Source organism: Capra hircus, chromosome 26 (genome assembly GCF_001704415.2).
Source record: "Capra hircus breed San Clemente chromosome 26, ASM170441v1, whole genome shotgun sequence".
In the NCBI taxonomy this organism is placed as follows: domain Eukaryota; kingdom Metazoa; phylum Chordata; class Mammalia; order Artiodactyla; family Bovidae; genus Capra; species Capra hircus.
In genome coordinates, this window is record NC_030833.1 from 36,962,382 (window position 1) to 36,986,706 (window position 24,325).

General features: G+C 53.2%; 2 protein-coding genes across 3 annotated transcripts; both read right to left on the reverse strand.

Moving 5' to 3' along the window:
* LOC102175265 (cytochrome P450 26A1) lies at window positions 7,662–11,335 on the reverse strand. 2 transcript variants are annotated; one of them, XM_018041726.1, is made up of 7 exons: window positions 11,058–11,335; window positions 10,657–10,881; window positions 10,117–10,281; window positions 9,870–10,028; window positions 9,256–9,390; window positions 8,470–8,622; window positions 7,662–8,209 (listed from the first exon to the last, which is right to left on the reverse strand). In XM_018041726.1, the coding sequence occupies exons 1-7, from the start codon at window positions 11,244–11,246 to the stop codon at window positions 7,868–7,870; spliced, it is 1,368 nt and encodes a 455-aa protein (XP_017897215.1). In that variant the 5' UTR covers window positions 11,247–11,335; the 3' UTR covers window positions 7,662–7,867. The 2 variants fall into 2 exon arrangements, with proteins under 2 accessions (XP_017897215.1, XP_017897214.1); XM_018041725.1 differs by having other exon boundaries at window positions 10,117–10,407; window positions 11,058–11,334.
* On the reverse strand, window positions 15,952–24,038 carry LOC106503632 (cytochrome P450 26C1). The gene is made up of 6 exons (XM_018041754.1): window positions 23,664–24,038; window positions 22,928–23,152; window positions 22,165–22,440; window positions 20,631–20,789; window positions 18,513–18,842; window positions 15,952–16,329 (listed from the first exon to the last, which is right to left on the reverse strand). The coding sequence occupies exons 1-6, from the start codon at window positions 23,865–23,867 to the stop codon at window positions 15,952–15,954; spliced, it is 1,572 nt and encodes a 523-aa protein (XP_017897243.1). The 5' UTR covers window positions 23,868–24,038.

Consider the following 24,325-nt stretch of genomic DNA (forward strand, 5'->3'; position numbering starts at 1 on the left):
TTGCTTGGAGTATCAGAAACTGGAAATAACCTAAATTCCCGGACATCTCCCCTAAACTCTGTTTTAATGGCATTTTGTTTGGGGAGGGGGGAGAATGTCAAATGTGAAAAGTGATTTATGAAAACCACTACACAAACCCAGGTGAGAATTGGGAACTTTCAGTTCTTTCCAACAATGAAACTTTAGCTGCCTTTTATTTGGGGGAATCTGGGAGGCAGGAAGTAAAAGTAAGACGCTCATGTCAAGGTCAGATTACCATAGCACAAGTAGGTCATTGTTGGATCTAGTTCACCCACATGGACTGCAAATCTGAATCCTCAGAGAGCCCAAGCTCAGGTTTTGCTCCTATTCAGGAAGTCCTAGACCACCATGTCCATAACAATCACCTGAGAAAGTCATTCAGTCATGTCTGACTCTGCAACTGCGTGGACTATACAGTCCATGGAATTCTCCAGGCCAGAATACTGGAGTGGGTAGCCTTTCCCTTCTCGAGGGGATCTCTCCAACCCAGGGATCAAACCCAGATCTGCCACATTGCAGGCAGATTCTTTACCAGCTGAGCCACCAGGGAAGCCCCAGAATTCGAGAGTGGGTAGCCTAGCCCTTCTCCAGCAAATCCTCCCAACCCAGGAATCGAACTGGGGTCTCCTGCATTGCAGGTGGATTCTTTACCCACTGAGCTACCAGGGAAGTTCCTGAGAATCACCTGGGACTCTTGTTTAACTTCAGGTTGACTCAGCAGGTCTAGGGTGGGGTCTGAGATGTTGTATCTCTAACAAACAACAAGGTGATGCACATACTCTGGTCTATGGACTATACTTTGTGTTGTAAGGATCTAATCAATTCATATCTGCTGTCTGAGCTGAATTTTGCTCATTTTGCAAATAATGTGGTTGATTAGGGTGATCGGCCATCTGACTTTTCCCAGGACTACTGAGTTTTTGCATGGAAAATCCTGAGTCCGGGAAACAGGACAGTTAGATTAGGCAGAGTCAGAGGCCTGGAAAGTAATATAAGTGAATGCAGCGATATGGTTGGAGGCACTGGCAAACAGAAGAGTCTCCCACCACAGTCCACTGGTAGGCTCTTCCCAAGAGTCTCCAGTTTGTAGCCTTGGCGTGCATGACCCCTCAATCTCCATCCAGCTGAGAAATTCTGTAATAGAGTTGTTTTTCTGATAGCAGTTTTAAGTTTCCATAGGTGATAGGTCACTACAAAATGTTAGAAATTAAGGACTGCCCAGAAAAAGAGATGAAAATGCTTCTAAGAGAGATCAGGAAAAGACTCTACCCACCCACTAAATTGAGTAGGGTAGCCAAGATGGCCCCCAAAGGTCCTCACCTCCTGTATTCACACCTCCTCTCTTCTACAATGGATAGGGTTAAATGCTGTCACCAATAAGATATTGTGGAAATGGAGTGTGCCTGTCAAGGCCAACTCATGGAAAAACAGAGTCTTCAGCATTGTCTCACTGCTTTTTTGACCACTTGCTCTAAAGGAGGTCTGCTGCTTGGATACCCAAGCAGCCCTAAGATAGACTCAATGCAAGATACAGAGACCTCCTGCCTTGTGAGGAAGCCATCTTGGAAGTGAATCTTCCCGCTTCAGCCAAGCCTTCAGGTGATGCAGCCACAGCCGACATCTTAACCCCAACCTTATGAGAGACTGTGACAGAGCCACACAGCTGAGCCATTCTCAAACAAGCATTCTGAAAACATCAAGGATCAAAGACCCAAGATGAAAAAAAAGACCTATGGTGTTGAAGACTGGCAGCCATCAGGGCCACAAACAGGCTTTATTTTGCCTGCACGACGTCTCAATGCTAATTAGTTGTCAACAGCAAAACAGAGTGTGTGCATGCGTGCTAAGTCGCTTCAGTCATCAGAGTATTCCCATGCAAATCTGGATTTCCATCACCCCCTGAAAAATTGGAAGCGTGTTCATTCCTACAGGTCAAGAACAGGCCAGACTGAGCAGCTCCTGCCACTTTAAAGGGGATTGGCATGTCTTGTATCAGCACATGCACCAACCCCAGCTGTCTTTCCCTCATTCATATCACTTGTTAAATTACCTCCTGGCCCTCCTGATTTTATGGTCCTTGACTTAGAGATCGGAAAACTTTTTGTCAGTTGTTCTCCAAGTGTGGTCCTGGGACCAGCAGGATGAGCATCACCTAGTAATGCAGATTCTTGCATCAGTCTAGAAACTCCAGAGTGAAGCCCAATAATTTGTATTTCAACAAGCCCTCCAGGAAATTCCAAAGCACACTAACTTTGAGAACTAGTGCTTTTCCCAAATAAGAGACAAGTTTTCTAGTCTTGACAAATAAGGTTTCTTGCATTTGGAAACTGTTGGTTTCCCAGGGCTGCCATTTTAAAAAGTACTAGAATTTGGTGACTTAGAACAACAAAAATGGATTGTCTTGGGTCTCCCCTGCTGGTCCAGTGGCTAAGACTCTGCTCTCCCAATGCATGGGGCCTGGATTTGATCCTCTGGTCAGAGAACTAGACCCCACATGCCGTAACTAAGAGTTTGCAAGCCACAGCAAAGATTGAAGAGCCCGGGTGTGGCAACTAAGACCCGGCGCAGACAAATATTTTTTTTTTAATTGAGGCACTTCTTGTCTAGAAGTCTGAAGTGGGCTGCCGCTGAGCTGCAGGCGAATCTTACCTAGACTTCCCGTAGCTTCTGGAGGTTTGTCGGGAATCTTTGGCATTCCTTAGGTTGCAGATTCATCACTTCAGTCCTCCATCTCTACACGGCATTCTCCACACATGTCTTCACCTCATCTTCCTTCTGTGTGTGTCTCCCTGTGTCCCAATTTCCCCTTCTTATAAGGACTCCAGTCAGATTGGATGAGGGCCACACCAAAGATCTCATTTTAACTTGATTACTTCTGTAAGGACCCTATTTCCAAATAAAGTCACATTCCTATGTACTGAGGGTTAGACATGTAACTTTTTTTTTTTCCCCTTCAGGGAAGAGAGATGCAATTTAACCCATAACAGAATCCATTTTCAGCTGTTCAGAAGGCACTTAAAATGCTGAGTGTCCAGCTCTACAAATATGCAGCGCCAGCCCCCAGCCCCATAAGAAATGCCAGCAGTCTGTACCCAGCATGATCTGAGAGTCACAGAAGAAGGAAGAATCTGTAAGCAATTTAGTCTCAAATAATGTGCTCACCTGCCCTTGATTCCTGACACCTGTGTGAGTGTGTGTGGGTGTGTACACATATACACTTATATCAATACAATAGTGTTTTTCAATTGAGGACTATGCTACAGTGTACCAGACACCAGATAGACTAACAGACACCGAACAGCCAGTCCTAATTCTCTGTTGTGCCCTTACGTTTCTGTGAGCCTCAGATTTCTCAGCTGCAAACTGGGGGACCTGGATGATCTATCCATAATCTCCCTTCCAGCCCTAAAAACCTGTGACTAATTGACAAATGAACTTTCCATTTCAAAATACAAGATCCCCTACTCTGTCATTAAATAAATCACTGTTATGTTGGACAGTACGACTGTACGTAATGAATCAACATGGTTTTGTCAAATATCTGTTGTAAGCAAAGCACCTTGTCCTCTTTTCACAAAGCATTTGAGTTAAATGAGTCTGTGAGCTGCTCAGATAAAATTCTTGAAGCATCTGTGGTCAGATATGAGTGAGTAGATTTCTATGGTCGGAAATGAGTGAGTAGATTTCTGGCCCCTGGATAGTCTAGGGAGGGGGTTGGCAGTGGTGAGAAACTATAAGGTATGGATTGGCTTCTGGGCTGTGGTGCACAGTTATGAATATTGCAACATGATAACCCTCACCCAGAAAACCCACCACGTAATCCAGGGCTAAATTTCCACCCTGTCCCAGGGTTCTAACTCAAGTTGACTCTACTTCAAAAGAAGGAAAGCTTGTTTGGCCAAAAACCCATGAAGCATCAGTTTCAGGAATGTGACATGCTGTTAAACCACAGCCGTGTAAGCTTGCGGCTGCTGAGATTTTCCAAAGATGAAAGTTTCACTTTTCAAAGGAAAACATGGCACCGTGAAGCTGGAGAGACATAAGGTGAATGGCGTCGATTGGCCCCAGGAAACATTCTCTCCCAAAGAACACCTCTTATGCGTGAGTGTGTTCCAGAGGAGGGCAGGGAGATACACAAGAATGGGCTGAATTTATAAGATTCCAGTGATGACACACAGTGCCTACCTGTGAGTAACTTTTCAGGAGATGGAGAGAGAGGACAGTTGGGCAGAGTCCAGTGACAGCGTGCAGCATCGTGGAGACCTGAGAGCACTGGGGAACATCTCAGAGCATTACCCCAGAAGCCAGGTCAAGTGGACGGTCAGCATGGCACAGCTGTGAGAGGTCTGGGGGTGCGAGAGCAGACGCAGGACTCGGGAGCCGCGAGCACCAGGTCACAGGGCAGGAGAGAGGTTTTCCAGCATCAGCATAGGGGTTCAGCGTCTCTCTGAGGACACACGTCAGACTCCCCAGTTCCCACCACATTTGACTCGGAGCTTCGGTGGAATGATCACCAAGGACTGCTGAATGCCTCTGAAAGACGCTGTCAGGATGTCCCATCTCCCTAGATTGGAGTTCATCTGCATTTCAAAGTAAAATAAGAATCTGAGCAATTGAATTGATACAGAATCCCGTCTTGGGCTCTAGTTGTCTCACGTTTTCCTTACACGGTACTAACATTTCCTTTCTTCTCGCTTACCCTCCTCTGTCCTTCAGAGCAGGTCTGAACCTGCATTTACTACAGCAGTCCTTTCACTGTTGGAAGGAAGGTGGGGCCCCCACAACCTCTCTATAAACATTCCTGGTTCCTCACACAGTGCTTTTGTGGGGTGGCTTCTAGGCTTGGTGAGGGTCATCTGAACACTGACTAGTATGCCCACATACGTTGAAAAGCATAGGCCCCACTCCCAGAAAACCGAGAGCCATTTTTTCAGGGATGGCGAAAGCAACATAGGCAGTACATGGACAAGGCTTGAAACCAGAGCCAGCTGACCGTAGATTCACAGCGGATGGTGGCTGCTTCTGAAACCAAAAGATGGTATAGATCAAAGATCAACCCAGCCAGGGTGACCCTCCCAGAGGGGCCTAACAGCCACGACCAGGCCTGAGACTGAGGCTAAGCCATGGGTGATTGTGGCCTCTTGCTGTCTGGGGTAAAAGGAGGCCCTGGGCCAGAGTCTGTGGACACTGGATTTCATGGACACTGGTGGGGGAGCCACTGGGTGCTGAGCTTGGCATAGCAGGGAGAAGCCCGCCCCCTTGTGGACCTCTGGGGGGTGGCAGGATGCAAAAAGCACCCTGAAACTTTCAAGAAGATGTGGGTTCTGGGAGGAGCAGCCACTTCCTGTCTCTGCTCCCATTTCCCCAGTTGCCTGCAGTCTCCTGATCTGGACTGTCACAGGACAGAGAGTGGTGGAGGGGGGCGGGACACAAAGGGAAGTCAGGAGGTGGACACTCCTGAACCTAGCCATCGGTAAGAGAAAGAGAAATCAGGCAGGTGTTATTAGATGTTGGGAGAAAAAGAAAGAAGGAAAAGGCAGCAGGAGGTCCCTCCTGGTTCTGCCACTTCCTGGGTGGCCCTGGGCAAGTTACAGTCCCCCTCTGGGCCTCCTGGGGCTACTCTGGTGACGGCTACAATCCCGATGCATGTGCTGCTGACTAAGCTGGAAGTCTTCACATGCCAGTCTTGACAGTAATCTGTCCTTGGTGATACCACACCCCTGACTGAAGAGAGAATGGGGGGGGGGGGCTGCCAGGGCAGGAGGTACATGAGGAAAGGGAGACAGAGGGCCAGCTGGCAGGGTCACCCAAGGCCCAGGAGGGCACAGCACTGTGCCAGGCCCCTGGGAGCCCAAAGAGTCTTTTCTTACAGTGGTCTCCCCATCTCCCCCAACTTCGGCCAAGTCTACAACACACTGACCTCCTCCTCCTGAAATGCTTCTCCACCAGGTGACATATGGACGCTGATCCATAGGAGCCTGGGCTGTAAAACGCACCTGCCCAGACCATGTGACCTGGCCCATCTAAAGCCACACGGCAGCCCACAAACGTTGATCCTGCCTCACCTCACACACATGCAAACTGCCTTTACTCAGTACTAAGCACATTATCAAAGATTGTGTTTTTAACGTATTTTTGAGATAAATTTCTGTACTATTCTGTAATCGATGAGTATAATTAGGCTAACTGCTCTGGGAAATGCAAGCCAGAAGCACTTTCCTCCAAGCTCTCACGATAAAAAATAAAGGCAGATTTTAAAAATTAAATTACATGATAAAATGGCTCAAATTTCCTTCTGCACTATGCTCATAGAGACACACGGTCACGGAGTCACCTAAGACAGTGCTTTGAAACACTGACTGTCCTCTGGCAAAAACAGAAGTACTGAAACTCTTAAAAGATGACCTTGGATAAATTATCTGAAATAATGTCCTCAGGCTAGTGTGTTCCTAACTGGAATGATCCAGGGTGAATGTTACGGGGGGAAGGGTCAGCTTTGCACACCAAGGGACACTAAAGCTTTGACTGGAAAAAAAAAAACTGTATTTTCTCATTAAAAAAAAAAGGCATTATAAGGTTATTATAAATTATTCTGTAAATACCCCTTAAAATATCAGAGGATTCCAACTGAAGTTACAATCCAAGTTTCACCTAAAAAACTAAAGTCAGGTAGAACATGTAACTCTCATTGTAGTCAGAATTCTTTTCAAACACCTATTTAGACCACCCAGTTTTTCTGCAGTGTTGCCAGATTCTAAAATTGTAATGAAAATTTTAAAGTCCAAAACCTACAAGCCATCAGAGGTTCAGTAAGCAGATTGTGCCATTTCAAAACTGAAAATGTGCTTGCATAAGCAAGTCACCGGGCTAACCTTTCTGGATTGAGAGTCTGGCCTTCAGTTCAGAACATGGCTATGCCAGGGTCAGAAATGCGACAAAATTGCGCTTTCGCGGAGGTTAGCCAAGGTTCACAGGGTCATGACTGGGCCATTTTATCAGTCATGTCAGGCTCACACCCTATTGCCTGGCATAGATAAAAACTTTATCTGTCAGTTTGCTAAATCTACTCTTCCTGCCTTATTTTCAATAAAGAAAACCTGGATTTGCTTATCTAAATCAAAGATTGGCCTTTTCCAATACTGTTTTCATATGCAACTTCAGAGTAAAGGAAGCAGGCCAGTGATTTGGGGTCTTAGTCAATAACTTTGTCTTACCTGAAAGACAAATTTAATTTCAGAGAACAGTTCTAGCACTATGCAATACCATAGATTTATGTGTATTAAATGTACTAATTATGAAAGTGTTATATTAGAAGAGGATCAATTCAAAGTGTTCTCTTTCCAAATTCAACTTTCTCTAAAGTAAAGCAAACCCCTTCTCATTTTTTAAATTAACTCTGATAGTTTATATTCTCTATTTGGAAAAGCTATCATGGAAAAATTTACTAAATTACCTTTGGACTAACACACACACATATAATACATATTTTCTAATAACTATTAGGAGAAAAAAACAGGTAAGGTTTCTTCTTCTCAGAAAATAGATGGGCACAGATGACAAAGTCATGTCTGTAGACATTAGGACTCTAGTTAAATATATGAATATAAAACCGGTGAGTTTTTTCCCACAGGAATATTACATGCAAGACAAGCACCTTCAGATTTTATTTTATTTGGAAACTATCCAAATTCATTATTTTAATATTTAAAGACTGCGGTACTGTAGAAGAGACACATAAATATTATAATATACATTTAGAAATTAAATATAATCAAATCAACACGACACTAGGTAAAAATGCCTATGTACACTTCAAATAAGTCTGAGGTCTGGGCTTTCCGGCCCATCAGATTTCCCCCTGGAAACGGGTGAACCTGGCCGGGAGATCATCCACAGGATACACAGTGGGACTCGTTTTCATTGTAGGAGGTCCATTTAGAAGCTGCCAGTCACAATGCCTGGCCAGCTCCACTGTAAATATTTTGAGAAGAATTTTTGCAAACTCTTTCCCTACACAGCTCCTAAGGCCTCCTCCAAATGGAATGAAGCTGAACCTGGATGCATCCTCTGGGTGAGGCAGCAGAAAGCGGTCAGGATTAAATTCCTCCTTGTTGGTGAAGATATCAGCAACATCATGAGTATCGCAGATACTGTAGATTACATTCCAGCCTTTGGGAATCTGGTATCCCTGCAAAAGATTATGATGTGCAAAGAGCTAACAAACTGAAACTCAACTGTCAACAGGAAAAAAAAATCTAACACATATCCTTGGCGGAGTTATGAGTTGAAAGAAAAGGAGGAAAGAGAGGTGGAGAGAGAAAAAAACAGACATTCAGGGGCAGAGTAATGTTATCAAAAGAAATGTTAAGTCAAAGCACAGGAAACGAATGGAGATTTAAAACTACTACACAAAAGGTAGGGGCGGGTGAGAGAGAACTTTTAACTTACATTTAATTCAAAAGTCTTAAGGGCAACCCGAAACCCTCCTGGAACTGGGGGGTTCAATCGAAGGGTCTCTTTAATAACACACCCAATGTACTTAAGCTGTTCCAAAATTTCCACATCCAACTTGTTGTCTTGATTGCCTTTGCAAAGTAAACCCTATCAAAACAGTCACACAGAGTGAACGGTTATTCTGCGCTCCAATAAAATCAGCCCAGCAGACGTAAACAGGGCTTAAGTGGCGGCTGGACCCAAAGAGCCTCATGATCCCAGAGTGTGGGGGGAAACAAGGAGCAGCTAGTGACCATTTGCCTCCACCCCTGGGCCCAAACCATTATTTACAATTCCAAGATAATGCAGCTCACCAGTTAGAACCACTGAGTTTCTCCCCCTCCCCCAGTCCCCACCAAGGCTGCTGGCTGCCACTGCAACCCCCTAGGGGTTCCCCATTCATGCCCTTGAACACACAGACCCAAGAAAGTCTGAAAATCTCCAAGGATCCACCAAAAGTGGAGAAGAAACACAAGGTTGAACCCTGCCAGAGTGGGATCATAGCTCAAGATTCCTTCCTTCTTACTCACACAGTTAATTATCTTTCCCACCATCCAACCCACCCACCCTTGGCCCTGTACTTCCCAGATACTCAAGAAAGGCAGCACACTTAACTATTGGGAACTTGGCTAGAGAGCTGCTGAGGTTTTTAACCTAATAGCCACCGCTCCCCCCCCCCCCCCCCCCCCCCCCGCCGCCTCAACTCATGCCAACACCCCACCCCACTGCCAGGGCCCCTACCTTATTCTTCAGCTCCTCTCGAACTTTCTGGAGAACATGTGGGTAGAGCCCCAAGTAAGTGATCAGAGATGTAGCTGCGCTGGCCGTGGTTTCATGCCCTCCAAAGAGAAGCTCTGTTGAAGACTGCTTTAATGCCTACAAGTGGATTAAGACCAACGTTTTGACAAGTCTGCACGCAATTTTACAGAGCAACTACTCAGAATAGAACTGAGGATTCAGGAGGGAAGATGAGAAGGGCTGAAAGTCGACTGACAGAAAATCCATTTAAACAAAATGCTAAGACCCTTTAGTTCAGCTAGAGCCAGGAAGGCCAGTAAGTTCCCGCTCTCTTTGGAACTCTTAAAGCGTTAGTTGTATTACAGTCACCCAACATTACTCACATCTTGGGAATTCCAACTTTCCCTTTAAAACCTGAAAGGGATGGGCGACGAAGCCTCTCCCCAGAGCTCTGTAGACCCGGTATCTCAACCTCTGGGTCCAGTCCCTGGGGTCTGGGAGGGCTTCTCATTCTGGGAACCTGGGCCCCTCTGCGGGCACTTTGGAGACCCTAGGAACTGCTTTTGGGAAGCCAGGGGATCAAACTCCGCCGTGCCGCTCCTGAAGCTGCGGCTTACCTGCATGTCCAGCCTCTCTCCTCTCTCCCACGAGTGCTCGATCAACAACTGCAGGGCATCTTTGCAGCCCCCGCCCGCATCCGCCGCCCGCAGCCTGCGGATCTTGGCGCGAATGTTCTCCTCGATGCGCGCGTGGATGAGGTCGCGCGCCTTCAGGCCCTGAGCGCAGAGAGCGCACCGCGGTGAGCAGACGTCCGGATCCCGCGCCCCCGGAGCTCTAGCTCCGAACCCCACAAGGCGCCCTTACCCGGTACAGTCCGCTGAAAGGCACGTCTATGGGCAACGAGAAGAGATTGCGGGTCATTTCCTCGAAGGCCTCTACCAGCTGCTGCTCGTCTTCCCCGCCGCTCGCCACCCGGGACTCGCAGCCCAGCAGGATGCGCATGGCAATGCGGAACATGAGGCGCTTCACCTGGGGGTAGACCAGGAGGCCGCGCTCGCCACAGCTCAGCCATTGCTCCAAGTAGTTGCCCACTTCTTCGGTGATCACTGGCACGTAGCACTGAAGCGCCTCGCGGCTGAAGGCCTGCATGATCACCTGAACTCCGAGGAGGGAAGAGTATTAAAGCCCGGCCCCACCCGCCCCTCTTGCCTTCCAGGGTCTCCTTCTAGACATCTACAACCCCACCAGACCCAAGGCACTTCCTGGCTGGGAAAGCTACACTGAGTTTGAGAGGGTCCCAGCCGATGCCTTATGCAGCTGGCGCTCGCCCAGCACCTGTCTGCCCGAACCCCTTACTCGAATCGGCTCCCACTTCCTGTCCAGGAGCCGCCACCCCTCCCTCACCTTCTTGCGCTGCTTGTGCGAGGAATCGTGCAGGTTAGAGAGGCACCCAGAACCCAGGATAGTGCGCACTGACGCGGGCCAGTGGACCGACACCAGCCGGTGCTCTCCGAGCAAAATGCGCCGCACGTTGTCCGCTCCCATCACCCGCACCGTGGGCCGTCCGAACAGATGCGTCTTGTAGATGAAGCCGTATTTCCTGCGCTTCATCTGCAGGAACTTCCTTCGCTGCGAGAGGAAAGCGGAGGAGAGAGGCGGGCGTGAGGGGGCGCCGGGGAGCGCCGAGCCTCCCGCCAGTCCTGATCCTAGCCCCAGTCACCTCCCTCCCGGGGGGCGCTTCAGTGGAAGTCTGGAGCCGCGTCGGGCTCGGGAGAATCGTCCAATCCCGCCCCAAGCTCCTTTACCTGTAGCACCATCTGCAGTGTTTCCCCAAAGAAGGGGAAGCCCATCGTTCCGGGAGGCAAAGGGAGGGCACAGCTGCGGTCCCGGCTGCTCACGCAGTACAAGTCCCAGAGCTTGATCGCGGCCAGGAAGAGCAGCAGCGGCAGCACGAAGGTGCAGAGCGCACTGGCCAGCAGAGCCGGGAGCCCCATGGCGCGCCGCGACCTTCCGCGCCACCTGCCGCCACCCTCAGCGCTCTGAATCCCGCCGCGCGCCCGCTTTATAGGCGGCCCAGGTTGCTGCCCACGTTACCTTAGACAAATTAGTTCACCCAAAGTTCATCTTTAATTGCGGATTGGGCCCCTGGCTCCTCCCCCCGCGAGGCGCTGCCCAAATCTTTAACCGTTTGTTCCGCGCCGAGGCAGAGGCGGCGCCGCGGCGGCTTCTCTCGGAGCGCGCCTCCTGGGGCGCAGGGCTAGGAGCAGCCTGCTGCCCCCATACAAAGTGTGCGGGGCTCCCGGACGGCGGCAGGGGCTCCGGCGAGCGGAAATTCCACGCCCCGGGCTCCCTGGCGGTCTCTTCGGAATCCCTCCCGTCGGAGGTCCCAGCCCAGAGCTGCCTGCACCCGCTGTTTTACAGGGCCCCCTTCCACCTGCAGAGGAAGTAAAGGAGTGCGTTCAGGGATCTTCAGCTGCCTTGTCCCACAGGTGAGGAAATTGAGGTCCAGAACGCGGAGCAAAACGCAGGCCTCCTGACTCTTCCAGAGACCCCACAGAAGAGCCCAGAGCCAGGATCCCAGTGAGAGTTGCGGAGATTCACGACCTGCTGACCACTAATTCCCAGCTCCCCAAACCCCTCGAGGCTCACATCATGAAGTCTTGGAAGGTCCTACTTAAAGGTTCAAGAGAGCCTCCAGATCCTCAGGACTCCAGGTGCAACCCTGCTCCAGTCTGAGCTCTGACTCTGACTCCCTAGCCAAGGACCGCAGGGGCAATTCATCTGCGGCTCGGCGGCAAACAGCGTTCTGCAATCCGGCCAAAGCCGGATTCCGAGGGCCCTGGGGTTAGCAGCTCCAGCTAGGCAGAAGGGAAGAGGGTCCTTAAACCTCGCAGGATTAAGACACTGAGATGCAGGAGGATGGATGGAAAGCCCAGATTTGGGGCCCTGAGTCCCGGATCCATCTCTACTTGAATGATCTTGGGCAAGTCACCGCACATCCTTGAGCCCATTTCCTCCTCCTTGATGTGGAGGTGACCTTTCCTGACCAGTCTACACCTCCAGGTAGTTGTGAGTTTCCAAAAGGGGTTTATGGTTGCATATACTCTTCCCAGCCCCAGGCTGGGCTACCTTAGGCTAGGCTAAGATTGCACATACTCTTCCCTACCCCAGGCTAGGCTACCTTGCCAGGGTGACCTGGGCTCTCCAGCTCCCATCGGGCAGAAACCCACCCAGAGGAGAGTGGGTGCTGGGTCCTAAACCCAGGCCTCTACCGGCCGCTATTAAGAGTGTTGAGAGAATCCTGACTGGGAAGTGGATCTTCTGGCCATTGCCCACCTATACGATTGGCCGCTCCTGCAGCCACAGCCTGGAGCTCGGACACTGCGAGAAGCGCACGTGCGCTCCCCGTTTCCAACCCTGTCGAGACAGTGGGACAGGGTCCGAACTGCCTCGGACCAGTCAGGGCCACTCGCTCCCTCGGTTTCAGCGCTGAATCCACCAGCCGCGCCGAAAACGAAACAACAATGTATAAGTTTGTTTAAAGCCGAAGAGCGGCTCTCACAGGAGCAAGCCTCGCCTTGGAAAGCGTCCCTTGGAGATGGAAAACACTTTGATCCTGAGAGCTGTTAAGTTAAATACGCGACCTTCCCGCGTGGTCCCCCAACCCGGCGGGTCCGGCAACGTCTGCAGAGTCGCGGGGACCTCAAGCTCGCAGGAACGTTCCACGCCTGGCTAGCCCCAGGATGTCTTTCGGAGAATCGGCGGTTCACCATAACCCTGCACTGGTGTTTCAGAGGTGTTCCGGGGAAGGGTCTCGCCCACAATCGTTTCTTCAAATGAACTGACAACTGTAAACAGTGACAGACCACTTCGGGGCACCGGCTGGAACCGGGCGAGACGCGCTGGAGGTAATTCTCAGAAACCCCAGGCCCGCCCCTTTCTGGACGGTGCCTCCGGCCGGTGAGCAAAGCAGGCCAGCGGGGGCGTGACCTGGGGCCCAGTCCCAGTCCTCCGGCCTGACCCGCCTGTGACCCCTGCGGGCCGGACCGTGACATCTGAGTGAACTCTGCAGGGCCATCTCGCCAAGTTCAGCGCGCGCCGGGTCACAAGATGAGCGGGGCTTGCCCGCTGGAAATCGCCACAAAGGGGGAAAATGTTTTACTCTATCTACGATCCAGACCTGCGTGGGCGACCGGGGGAAAGGATTAAATGGGATGGTGAAGAGCACTAAAGTGTATCTTGAAGAGGGGAAGGATCCTCTTGACCAAACCAATAAGAACTTTGATCTAGAAACCTTGCCAGGCTTTCTTGGGTGCTGGTGGGTAGGGAGAAAATAATGTTTCTAAGATGTTTACAAAACAGACTGGTGGTAAGGGTTGGCAGGGGTGGGGAGTAGTTTTTCGCTGGGCAGGGAGGTGAGCTCCTGACTGCGGTCAGCTGAAGCACCCCTCCCCCACTTTTCTCCCTTCAACACTTTCTTCCCTCGTCTTGAGCAGATTCCCACCCCCTCGGTTCTAAACCTGCTGTACTCTCTGGTTGGGGCTCTTCTATCCCCGGACACCCCTGGCTGGTTCCTTCCAAAGTCGAATGCCACTCTTTGCAGCCCCCAGCAGGCCCAGCAGAGCCTCCAGGCACTCTGTATGACAGGCCTGTTTTATTCTCTCGAAATAGCTCTACCATCATCAGAATTAGTCTTGCTCTTTGTTAGTTTATTTACTGTCTCTTTCCTTTGAGAGCACACCAAGTCCAAGAGGGTAAGAATCGCATCTGCCCCTTCCTCAGAGAATCAGGGGAAGCAAGAGCTCTGATTTTCCTTGAAATGATGAGTCGATGTATCACTGGGAAGTCACAGTAAAACTGAAGCTGCCCTTTCAGAGGCTTATTATAGTTTAGTACAGACCACACAGCGCCTAAATCAGGTATCTTGGAACCTGCGAGGTCCAGGCTTCTGAGAGCCCCGCCCCATCTATCTCTCCTCAAATCAGAATCACCCCCAAGCCCTGGTCTTCCCACCCCCTGACCCTAGTGGCGCTTCTGGGCTGAGATGTTGTCTCTGCAGCGCCAGGAGCGCCCTGAGGGCAGGCCTCAGATCTACCACTTTCACCGGCTCTGTGGCTCCGGCGCCTGCCTGCAGATCCCATGGCGCCAGGGCCTGCGGTGGGTGATGAATTGTTGCAGATGGGGGTTATGACTGTGTCAGTTGAGCTCAGAAGGGCCCGCTGCACTCCTGCTCCTGAGCTACTGGGCCCTGCCTAAGCCTGCTGCCTCCCCTTCCCTTCTGGCCCCAGGATCCACCTTAAGCCTAAGGTCAGGAGGGTACTTTCTGGTTCCTTCTGGTTCACTAAGGGGTCAGCTGAGGACTTGGCGGCAACTTCTCTGGCTCACCCATCATGGTTAACTGCCCCCAGCCTGTCCGAAGGTGGGCAGCAGGTTACAGTTGTTAGGAAAAAAGGAGGCTCTTGGTTTAGATTTAAGCACTCTTGGGAATTTTTGTGTTGGAAAGGTCCAGAGCGTCCTTAGGCCAACCTAGGGATCACTATGAAAGGATAAAAGCCCAAGAACTACATGGTGGCCACAGGCCAGAGACTGGAGTAGGGGGTAAGGGATGGGGTGGAGGAGAGCACTGGCTGAGTGGTCTAGGCTCCGGCCTCAGTCTCTCCTTGTAATCAAGGAGGTTGAACCAGGGCGTCCCTGCAGTCAGCTGTCATCTTGAGATAATCGGTAGCTCAGTTCCCTGGGGCTATGCTCAAGAGAGGTTCCAGCAGCCTGGGCCCCAGGCTGTCCAGTTCCTAGCCCCTCTCCGGGTATATGAAGGGCAGGCCCTTCCGGGGAGGAGGGAGGTCTTTCTTGAGTCTCTGCCACGTCGATCCCACTTTCCTACCAAGGAGCAGCTGCCCAGCTAAGCTGCAGCCTTCTCACTCAACTACTGCCAGGAAACGATTTCTCGGCCTTCCTGTTTTGGGTACAAATACCCCAAACTTCTCTGATTATGTCTCAACCCCCCATGAAAATAATCCAGCCTTAAAATCCTCTCGGTGTACCTATTCTCCCCTCTATAAATGGAGAGATTATATGCGTTCTTGAACTAGGAATTTTTCTTTTAAGAAATCGCCAGTAGAATCCGGCTCTGTTGATCCTGTTTAGAGCCCTGAAAGCGCCCGCAATTCTGGGTTTCTGCCGAGACAGGCAGAGTGGCCAGGGCGCACCTAGCGGAGGCCAGCTGCCTGAGGGCCTTCCGTTGGGCGCCTTCTCAGTGTCTTCCTATGGCCCAAAGCCAGGCCAGAGATGCGCTCCTGGAGTCTCCGCTTCCTCGAGACAGTTGCAGGTCCTCCCTCATTCGACGGCCCAACCGACCCCACCTCCCCAAGACCCATGCCTCCTCCCCAGCTTGAATCCTAGGGGAAGTGTTCCCACCATCCCTGCTTTGAAATCCTGGGAAGGGCATAAAAGTCTTGGGCCACTACCTATCCTCCCTAAGGGGGCGAAGTACTGGAGGCACCGTCCCACCAGCCAGGACGCTTCTCCAAGTGCGGTGGGGGTGGCTCATGAGTCTCCTCCCTCAGAGTCGGACACAGAGTTGCGTTCAGGAACCTTTTGATGAATGAGAGCGCTCCGAACCCGGCACTGGAGAACAGCAGATGGGCGGTGCCGCAGGATCGCCGCAGCCGCTGGCTAAGCCAGGTTCCACAGCGCAGCAGGTCAGAGGCGTTGCCCATCCTGCGCCGCCGGAGACGCAAGAGGGTGGAAAAAGAGCCGCAGCCCGTCCACCGGGTGCACGATGGGCACGGTCTGCATGGCGGGGAAGGCAGGCGTGGCCAGTTCCCAGCGCGCCGTGCGCACCAGCTCCACAGCGAGCAGCTGGAGCACGGTCTGCGCCAGCTCCTGGCCAAGACAGCTGCGCGCACCGCCGCCGAACGGGATATAATGAAAGCGGCCGGCGGCGCCCCGCGCATCGTCGCCCGCAGTGCCGAAGCGCTCTGGGTCGAAGCCCTCCGGCGGGCTGCGGTACACTGCGGCCGTCTCGTGCGTGTCTCGGATGCTGTACATCACGTTCCACCCCTTGGGGATCTGGTAGCCCTGCGGGGAGGTGAGGAGACCCGCCTGACCACCAGACACCCGGAAACCCAGCCCTAACCGATCCTTCACCCGCGGTTCATCAAACAGGCTTCCAAACCCGCAGGGACGAGCGTCTTAACCGGAAGCTAGGAGACCGCTTTGCATTCACGTCTGTTTCAGCGCCTTCTCTGGTGAGCTGTGTGACGTTGGCTACATCATCTCTGAGTCTCCGTTTCTTAAGTGATTAAGTGAGAACAAAAATGCCCATTTTCTTGTTAGGATTCAAATAACGGGTCTGACATATGTACTAGTGGTCAGTGAGTGTGCTCTGCTCTTGTTCACTATTTTGTCGGTTTTCTTCTCACATTAGGAGACCTAAATTCGAGTCCTGCATGTACCAGCTGCCTGCGTCAGAGCAATGCAAAGACAGCTCCTTTACAGTCATCTCAATTTTTCAGCTCTTTACACTCAACTGAAAACTGCCTCTCTGTACTCACTAGCCATGAGCTGTACATAACCTTCAGATCCAGTAGCCACACTCTGAGAAGGTGCATGTGAGGATTAAATTGTTGGAAGGAAGCTTAAAATGATGAAGGCAGCTTTCATGTTCCCTCAGCTCACCTCTTTTTCAACTATTTCAACTATTCCACTTTTGAGAGGTCTTCCAGCCCCGACTATCCGGCTTCCTCCCTTGAACAGGCTTCAGGAGAGCCTTGCTCTCAACAGGCAAATAGAAAATCTTGAGATCATCAAGGCGTGCCCTCTCCTCTCTAGGCCTCCGTTTTCCCATCTGGAACCTGAAGGATGGCTAAGACCCCTGCCCCTATTCACTCTGGCACCCCAGGCCTGCTCAATGATGTCTGAACTCCAAAATTCAGCATCCCAGACACTGCTAAACACCTCACTAATCCACCTACCTTTGTCTGGACCATGCCGTCTTGGTGATGTGTGGTCCCCATCTTAACCTTTCACTGCTCCAGTTCAAATGCCAGTTCCCAAAATGTTTTGGTATCATTCAGCTAGAGGTCACTCTCTTCTTCACACCAGTTGGTGATGGAGTTGCTGGCTCTGCCCCCCTTTCTCTCCACAACAGCGCCTCAAGGGCAGAATCTCTTTCTCTTGTTCAGTTGCTAAGTCGTGTCCGACTCTTTGCCACCCTGTGGACTGCAGCATGCTAGACTTCCCTGTCCTTCACTATCTCCAGGAGTTTGCTCAAATTCATGTCCTTTGAGTCCGTGATGCCATCCAGTCATCTCCTCCTCTCAAACTCTGGCATTCAATGGGGACACTGGCTGTTTAAGGCAGAGGGGAGAAGGTGCCCACTCTGCCTGGAGCTGCCCAAGGATGGGGCTGGGGGTGGAGGTGGGGGTGCAGTGGCCAACACCCTCAGTTTGGCAGTGTTAGCATTCCCCTCCCCTCCCCTTCCAGTTAAAGCTGGAAGGGACCAAGGCAGCTTCCCTCCAGAGAGCAAACTGAGGCCCAGAGTGAGAAGGGAATTACCCAAGGTCATACAGAGAGAAAGCTGGGCCTAAACCTTAACTTTCTTGCCCAGCTCACGCCAACCTGATCACTACCCATATTTTAATAATCCTGCTTTCCTGGAACCTGGCCTCAGCCAGAACCCTGGACAGGTAGCATTGATTGGTTCCTTTATCTTGTGAGAGAGCCAGAGAAATGGGGTACAGGACAGAGTGGGCAGCTCTTTGTGCCCTACCCAGCCTCACTGGCTGAAAGGGGAGTGCTGGCCAGAGAAAAGGATGATTTTATTCTAAAACTGGCCTCTAATTGAGTTGACTACCCAGACCGCAGTCAAAATCTTTGCAGGTGGCACTAGTGGTAAAGAACCCACCTGCCAAAGCAGGAGACGCGAGACGTGGGTTCTACCCCTGGGTTGGGAAGATCCCCTGGAGGAGGAAATGCAACCCATTCTACTATTCTTGCCTGGAGAATTCCATGAACAGAGGAGCCTGGAGGGCTACAGTCCATGGGATCGCAGAGTCGGACAAGATTGAAGCAATTTAGCACATAGCCCGGGGTTCCTAACCTTGCTTTGCATCCTCAACCTTGGTTTCTGGGAAACGTGATAGGATTCAGCCCATTTTCCAGGAGGCCCGGAGAAAGGAAAAGGAGACAGCACGGTCCTAACCCCTACCCCACCTCCCAGCGGCCGGCTGCAAGGCGGGGCGGGCGGGCGGCGCACTTACGTCGAGCTCGAAGGTGCGCAGGGCTGTCCGATAGCCCCCGGACACCGGCGGCAGGAGGCGCAGCACCTCCTTGACCACGCAGCCTACGTAGCGCAGGTGGCCCAGCGCCGCCAGGCTGAGGTCGGGCTCGCAACCGCAGTCGGGCGGGGGCCCAGCGCCGCCCCCCGAGGCCGCCGGCGCGCAGCCGCAGGCGCGCCCCAGTCCCCGCGCCGCCAGCTCCTGCTGGATCTTGGCGATGGCTGCGGGGTGCTGCAGGAGTAGCAGGACGAGGGACGTGCTGGCACTGGCCGTGGTGAAGAAGGCGGCGAAGAGGAGCTCCACAGCTGATTCCTGCAAGACAGCCCAGGGGCGCTGTCTCCATTAGCCGGTTCCCGGGCTGTGGTGCAGGGGGTCCCACATTTGCCACTGCGCACAGACCAGAGCGCAGAGTGCTCAGAGACTCGGCTACCTGCGCGGGTCCACGAGTGGACTGAATCCCAAGTCGGCCACTTGGGGAAACCATAGATAATGCCAGAACTTTTTTGGTGTAGTGTTCTTAGTGCTTTAAGCGAATTAATTCATTCGATTCTCATCCGCATTGTGTGTGGCACAGTTTCTGCCTGTTTTACTGAGGCTCTGAGAGGTGCCCAAGGTCCCTACGGTCACCAAGGGCAGTAGTCTGGCCAGGAGTCCAGTGCTCTTAACCACGCAGTGTTACCGACAACGCAGCTGGCTGTCCTGACCGTGACTGCTGTGGAATTGACCAAGGCACCTGCAGCAGCAGAAGCAGCAGCCTGGCACCAAAGTGAGCACCGTGGCCCTCCTCCCGCTTAGCGGCGGTCCCAGTGAGTGACTACACCGCTTCCCGTCTGCACTGTCTGGAGGCATCTTCATCCAGGCCCCAGCCTTCACTGCCTGCCTGTGCCCTCCCAGCTCCCAGTATGGTGTCTTCCTTCCTGGCAGCAGCAGGTGTGTGTTTACACACTGATGGATGTGATCACAGGGTGAGCGTGGACCCCTCCTCTCCAGCAGAGGCTATGTTTGCTCATTGTATAGAGTCTGGCACTGAATAGGTAGAATCTGCTTGTGGAATGAATGAGCTGATCTAAGGCTAACTGCCTGTTCTGGAGAAGATGGGGAGCTGGGACAGAGACCTTGGGGCTCCAGGGTCCTTCCTGACCAGCCAGAACTGAAGATTCCTGGCTAGTGGGTCCCTTCCTGAGAGCCTGGACTGTGTTGTCATGCCCTCCCCAGCTCTGCCAAGGCCTTCTGTACCACTCCCCTCCCCAGCCTGGAACTATTCCTATCCGCCGGCTCCCCCACGACTCACCAGCGCCCTGCTCATCTACTTCTAACCTCTTGACTCTTCCAGACTTCACAACCACCCAGAAGTCAGGAAAGAGACTGTTAGTCCCATTTTCAGAGAAGACACTCAGGCTCAGTGGCTCAATAGTGGCAAACTGAGTGCCAGAGAAAGGAAGGCAGTTGCTTATGGAAGGGATGAAGTGTTTCCATTTCTAACTCCCCTGCCTGCCACCCCCAACCTCTACATTTCTTTTTGGGTTCTCAAGCAGGTGGGCCCAGGGGTCATTCCAAAGCTTCCCTCCTTACTTTCACTGCATGTGTTCTATGCATGCATGGGGGAGAGGGGTGGCAGTTTCTAATTCTCCAGTCGATTCTCAGTGGCAAAACAGACCAGTACCCGAGGTACCAGGTGCCAAGCTGGCTCATGGATGCGTAGATTTGGGGATGAAAGGGGACATTTCAAGGAACTGTGGAATTTGACCCTGAACCCTTAGGGTTTGTAGAGAGAAGGGGTGAAGACAGCGTCATAGGCAGGCAGACAGCAGAGGAGAAAGCATGAAGTGACAGGGAAGTGGGGAAGAGGAGAGCTGTTTGCTGCTGGAAGCTGTAAGGGAGGACCTAGGATTCATGCCTTCGCTTGGCCCAAAGCCACAGAGGTAGGGGGTGCAGCTGAGCCAGGACTGGACCCAGGTCTCCTCTTTCCCTCACCCCGAGGAGTGTCTGTGGCTCCAAGTGGGGCCAAACAGGATGTTGCTCCGTTGTTCCAGGGATTCAGCCTGTATGTAGAGACCTGCTATACATGCAAAAGAGGGGAGGAGGAATCCCTCCACATACCTTCAGTTCCTGCACTGACAGCTCATGGCCCAGTTCCCTAGTGCTGTGGATGATCCCATCGAGGGCATCGCCTGGCTCCACAGCAGACTTGTCCTCAAGAAGCTTCTGCGCAATGGCCTCCTCCAGGTGCCGATGCAGCTGGTCCCGGGCCCGAATGCCCTGATGTGTGGGGAGCGAAGGGAGTTGGGGGTAGGAAGGCAGAGGGGGCTAGCCCTGGACACCTAACCCCCACAGACACATCTTCCCAGTGCTGGTCCGGCTCTGCTGAAAGCCAGCGTTGACAGATACCCAGCTTAGCTCCACACTGTAGAAGGGACTCAATAAAGGCTCAGGAATTTGTCCTTTACCCTCATACACCATTCTCTCTTGATGATCACAAGCCCCTCTTTGGAACAAGGTAAACAGTTTACTGTCCTCCTAAGGGGAGGATGCTGAGGCTCAGAGAGGTCAAGCAATTGTCCAGGGTCACGCAGCTTCAAGTGTCTGTGCTTGGCAGAGGACTCAGCCTGGGACTTAGCCCACTGCCCTTCCCCTGCATGGAGGGGCAGCGGCACCAGTGCAGAGAGGAAGGGGCACCTTGATGTGCTCAGGAAAGCTCCGGCTTAAGGGACAACACTGGAAGTTCTAAACATTAATTAGCCTTTGTAAAGGCGTAGGCAAGAGGGCTGAGGTGGTCCCCCAGAGTTCAGGGGGCAAGCACAGTGAGAAAGCATCTGCCAGGGGAAGCTTTTTGAGCACATCGGCTTCTTGTCGGGGGAGCCCGCGACGGGGTGGGGAGGTGTCAAATCTTGCCTCTGCCCCTGCTAGCTGTGTGATCTTGGGCAAGTCATTTAACCTCTTGGAGCTTCAGTTTCTTCATCAATTAAATGAGAATAATATTTTACAACCTAGAGGATTAAACCAGAAAAATGTACCCTAGGCAATCGGTCCATATATCAGGTCCCTTTACACATAACTATTATTTTTAATTGGGTGAATGAAAACCAGGACATTGGCACAGTAAGAAGCCCCAGATCAGTTGCTCTCTAAGTCCGGCCCATTGCTCTGAAGTTTGAAGAGGCCATGGTTCTCTAATCCGGAAACTAGCGGGCCTGGGGCCGCGGGCGGTGAGCCGACACCCACCCCTCTCCAACCCCGGCTGGCGCTGGCCTGGGCCGGGGGCGTGTCTGCGGCCCTTGCGCTCCCATCCGTTGCCCAGCTACGGGGCTTCCAAAGAGGCGCTGCAGGCCGAGCCTGGAGGCGCCGCTCTGGGGAGGGGCCGGGGCGACTGGCTGGTCTCCTGCCACCGAGACCCAACGTCGGGAAACCCGCGGCTGCTGGGGCTGGAGCTCGTCCCGCCAGGCGTGGTCCAGAGAGGGTGTGTGGCCCGCCCCAGCTCACACAGCGAGTCAGGACAGAGACCAGCCCCAACGCCCACCGCCACCATGCCGCCTCCCCACACTGGGCAGAGCCTCCGTGACCCAGCAGAGGTGATGCCTATGGCGCACCAAGGGAGCCTCAAAGGGAAGGTCTGGGGCGGGCGGGGCGGCAGTACCTTGCGCAGGCCGCTGAAAGGCACATCGAGGGGCAGGGAGAAGAGGTTCTCCACGAACTGCTCGAAGATCCGGGCCAGCTCAGAGCACTGCGCCTCGTCTAGCCGTAGCCCCAGCAGGATGCGCGCGGCCATGCGGAAGGTGAGCGCTTTCGCGGCCTCATAGACAGCGACCGGCCCGCGAGCCGCGCACCAGGAGCGCACCTCCCGCCGCAGCGCCCCCTGCAGGCGAGGCACGTAGCGCTCCAGTGCCGCACGGCTGAACGCTCGAGCCAGGATCTGAGGGGAACACACAGGGTCAGACCTGGCAGCCGTCCGGTTTCCTCTGCTCCACGACTCCAGCGGAGCCAAGAGGCCAATTTCGGCCCCTTTTTCCTCTTCGAAGCGACCCAGACACAAATGTGTTGGGTTTTGCTCTCGCCATTCCCTCTAGTTCTTGTCTGATGTACACAGTGCCTCCTCTCCATCCAGGCTCCAGGGGCCACCTACTCCAGGAAGTCGTCCCTAACACTGAGTTTGAATTTCCATCGGTTCTGGCATCAGAGTCGCAGAAGATCGAAGATGAAAGGATCTTTAAGTCCCAGTCCTGGCCTTATAAGTCGAACCCGGAGAAGGTAAGGGACTACCAACCCAATGCCACTCACTTGTCAGGAGTCCTGGTCAGGTTCACAGTGTATCCCTAACACCTCGCCCCGGCCTGGCCCACGGCAGCCGCTCAGAAGCCGCGGGTCCGACCTCCCGACGGCCGCTTCTGTTTTGGGCTCACCTTGCGCCGCTGCCGGTGCGACTCTCCAACCGCGCCGAGCAGTGTGTGCGAGCCCAGAAGGATGTGCGCACTCTGCGGCCACTGGCTACGCACAAGGCGGTGCTCGCCCAGCAGGACTGTGCGCACGTTCTCCGCGCCGCTCACGCGGATCACTGGCCTGCCCAGCAGGTGCGTCTTGAACACCGTCCCGTAGCGCTCCCTGCGGGAGCTGTGGAAGCGCGAGCCCTGGGAGCCAGAAGCGAAGAGGGATGGGGCCGCTGGGCCTCGGCTGCGAAACTAGCCCGGACATCCCAACTGCCTCTTGATAAAAACCTCCTGCTCCAGGCTGGCATCTTATTCTTTACAAAACGGTCTCAAAGGGGCCTCGCGACTGACTACCCTACGGGATGTACATGCTCCCGTTCTCATTGGTGAGATGAGGAAACAGAGGCTTAGAATGGGGACCTGAGTGCCAGAGCTCGGGGCTGAGACGCGCCCCTGATTCCCGATTCAATGGTGGCAGGACATAGGGCTCTAGAACCCCTCTGTTCATCCCTGCGTGGCGTCGGGTCTTAGGGTGTGCTGGAGAGAACGCCAGTGACACACGGTCCCTTCGAGGGAGAAGCTGGGTAGAGGGGAGGGCTGTATATGCTCCCTGGAGCCCTGGGCGACAGGAAGAGAATGGATACGAGCACTGGGAACCTTGAGAGGCAGTGAGGGGACAGAGAAGAAGGTGCGGAAACGACGGACTGCTCACCTGAACTAACCAGTGCAGCGTTTCCCCGAAGAAGGGCCAGCCCATGGAGCCTTTGGGCAGGGGCAGGGCAGAGGCTCGGTCCCGACTCAGCGTCCAGCGGAGCGTCCAGAGGTGCTGCGCCAGGCTGAGTAGCAGGCCCGCGCCCAGGAGCGCGGTGCCCACCGCCCCCAGCACGGACAGGCAGCTCAGCCCCCAGGGTAACATGGCGAGCCTGCGGGGGCCGGGCCACTCCAAGCGCAGGAAGCGCCGGAGCTGCGGCGCGCAGTGCTCACCTGTTCTGTCCGGAAAGGGCCCGGGGGCTTGGGGACCAGAACTGAGATTTACCAGGGGCTTCGCTCTACAAGCAGCGGGGCAGCGGAGGATCGCAGTGACCACGCGCCCTTAGGGAACGTGCCTTCATAGAGACCGGCGAGCTCAGGATTTTTTCCTGAGTCCGATGGCTCCCGGGCCAAAATGCCACCTCCTTGCGAGGGTGCGGGCTGCCTCAGGACCACTCGCGCCCAGCACCTCCCACCTCCCTGGGTCAGCACTCCTTCGATAGAAGAAGCGAGGGAGGGCAAAGAGAGGAGCAACTCACCAGTTTGCCAACCAGGGCTGCGCTCACCAGGGTTGTGTAGACCCCCGCCCACCTCTCTCTTCTCCAGCCTTTTAACCCTTCTCGG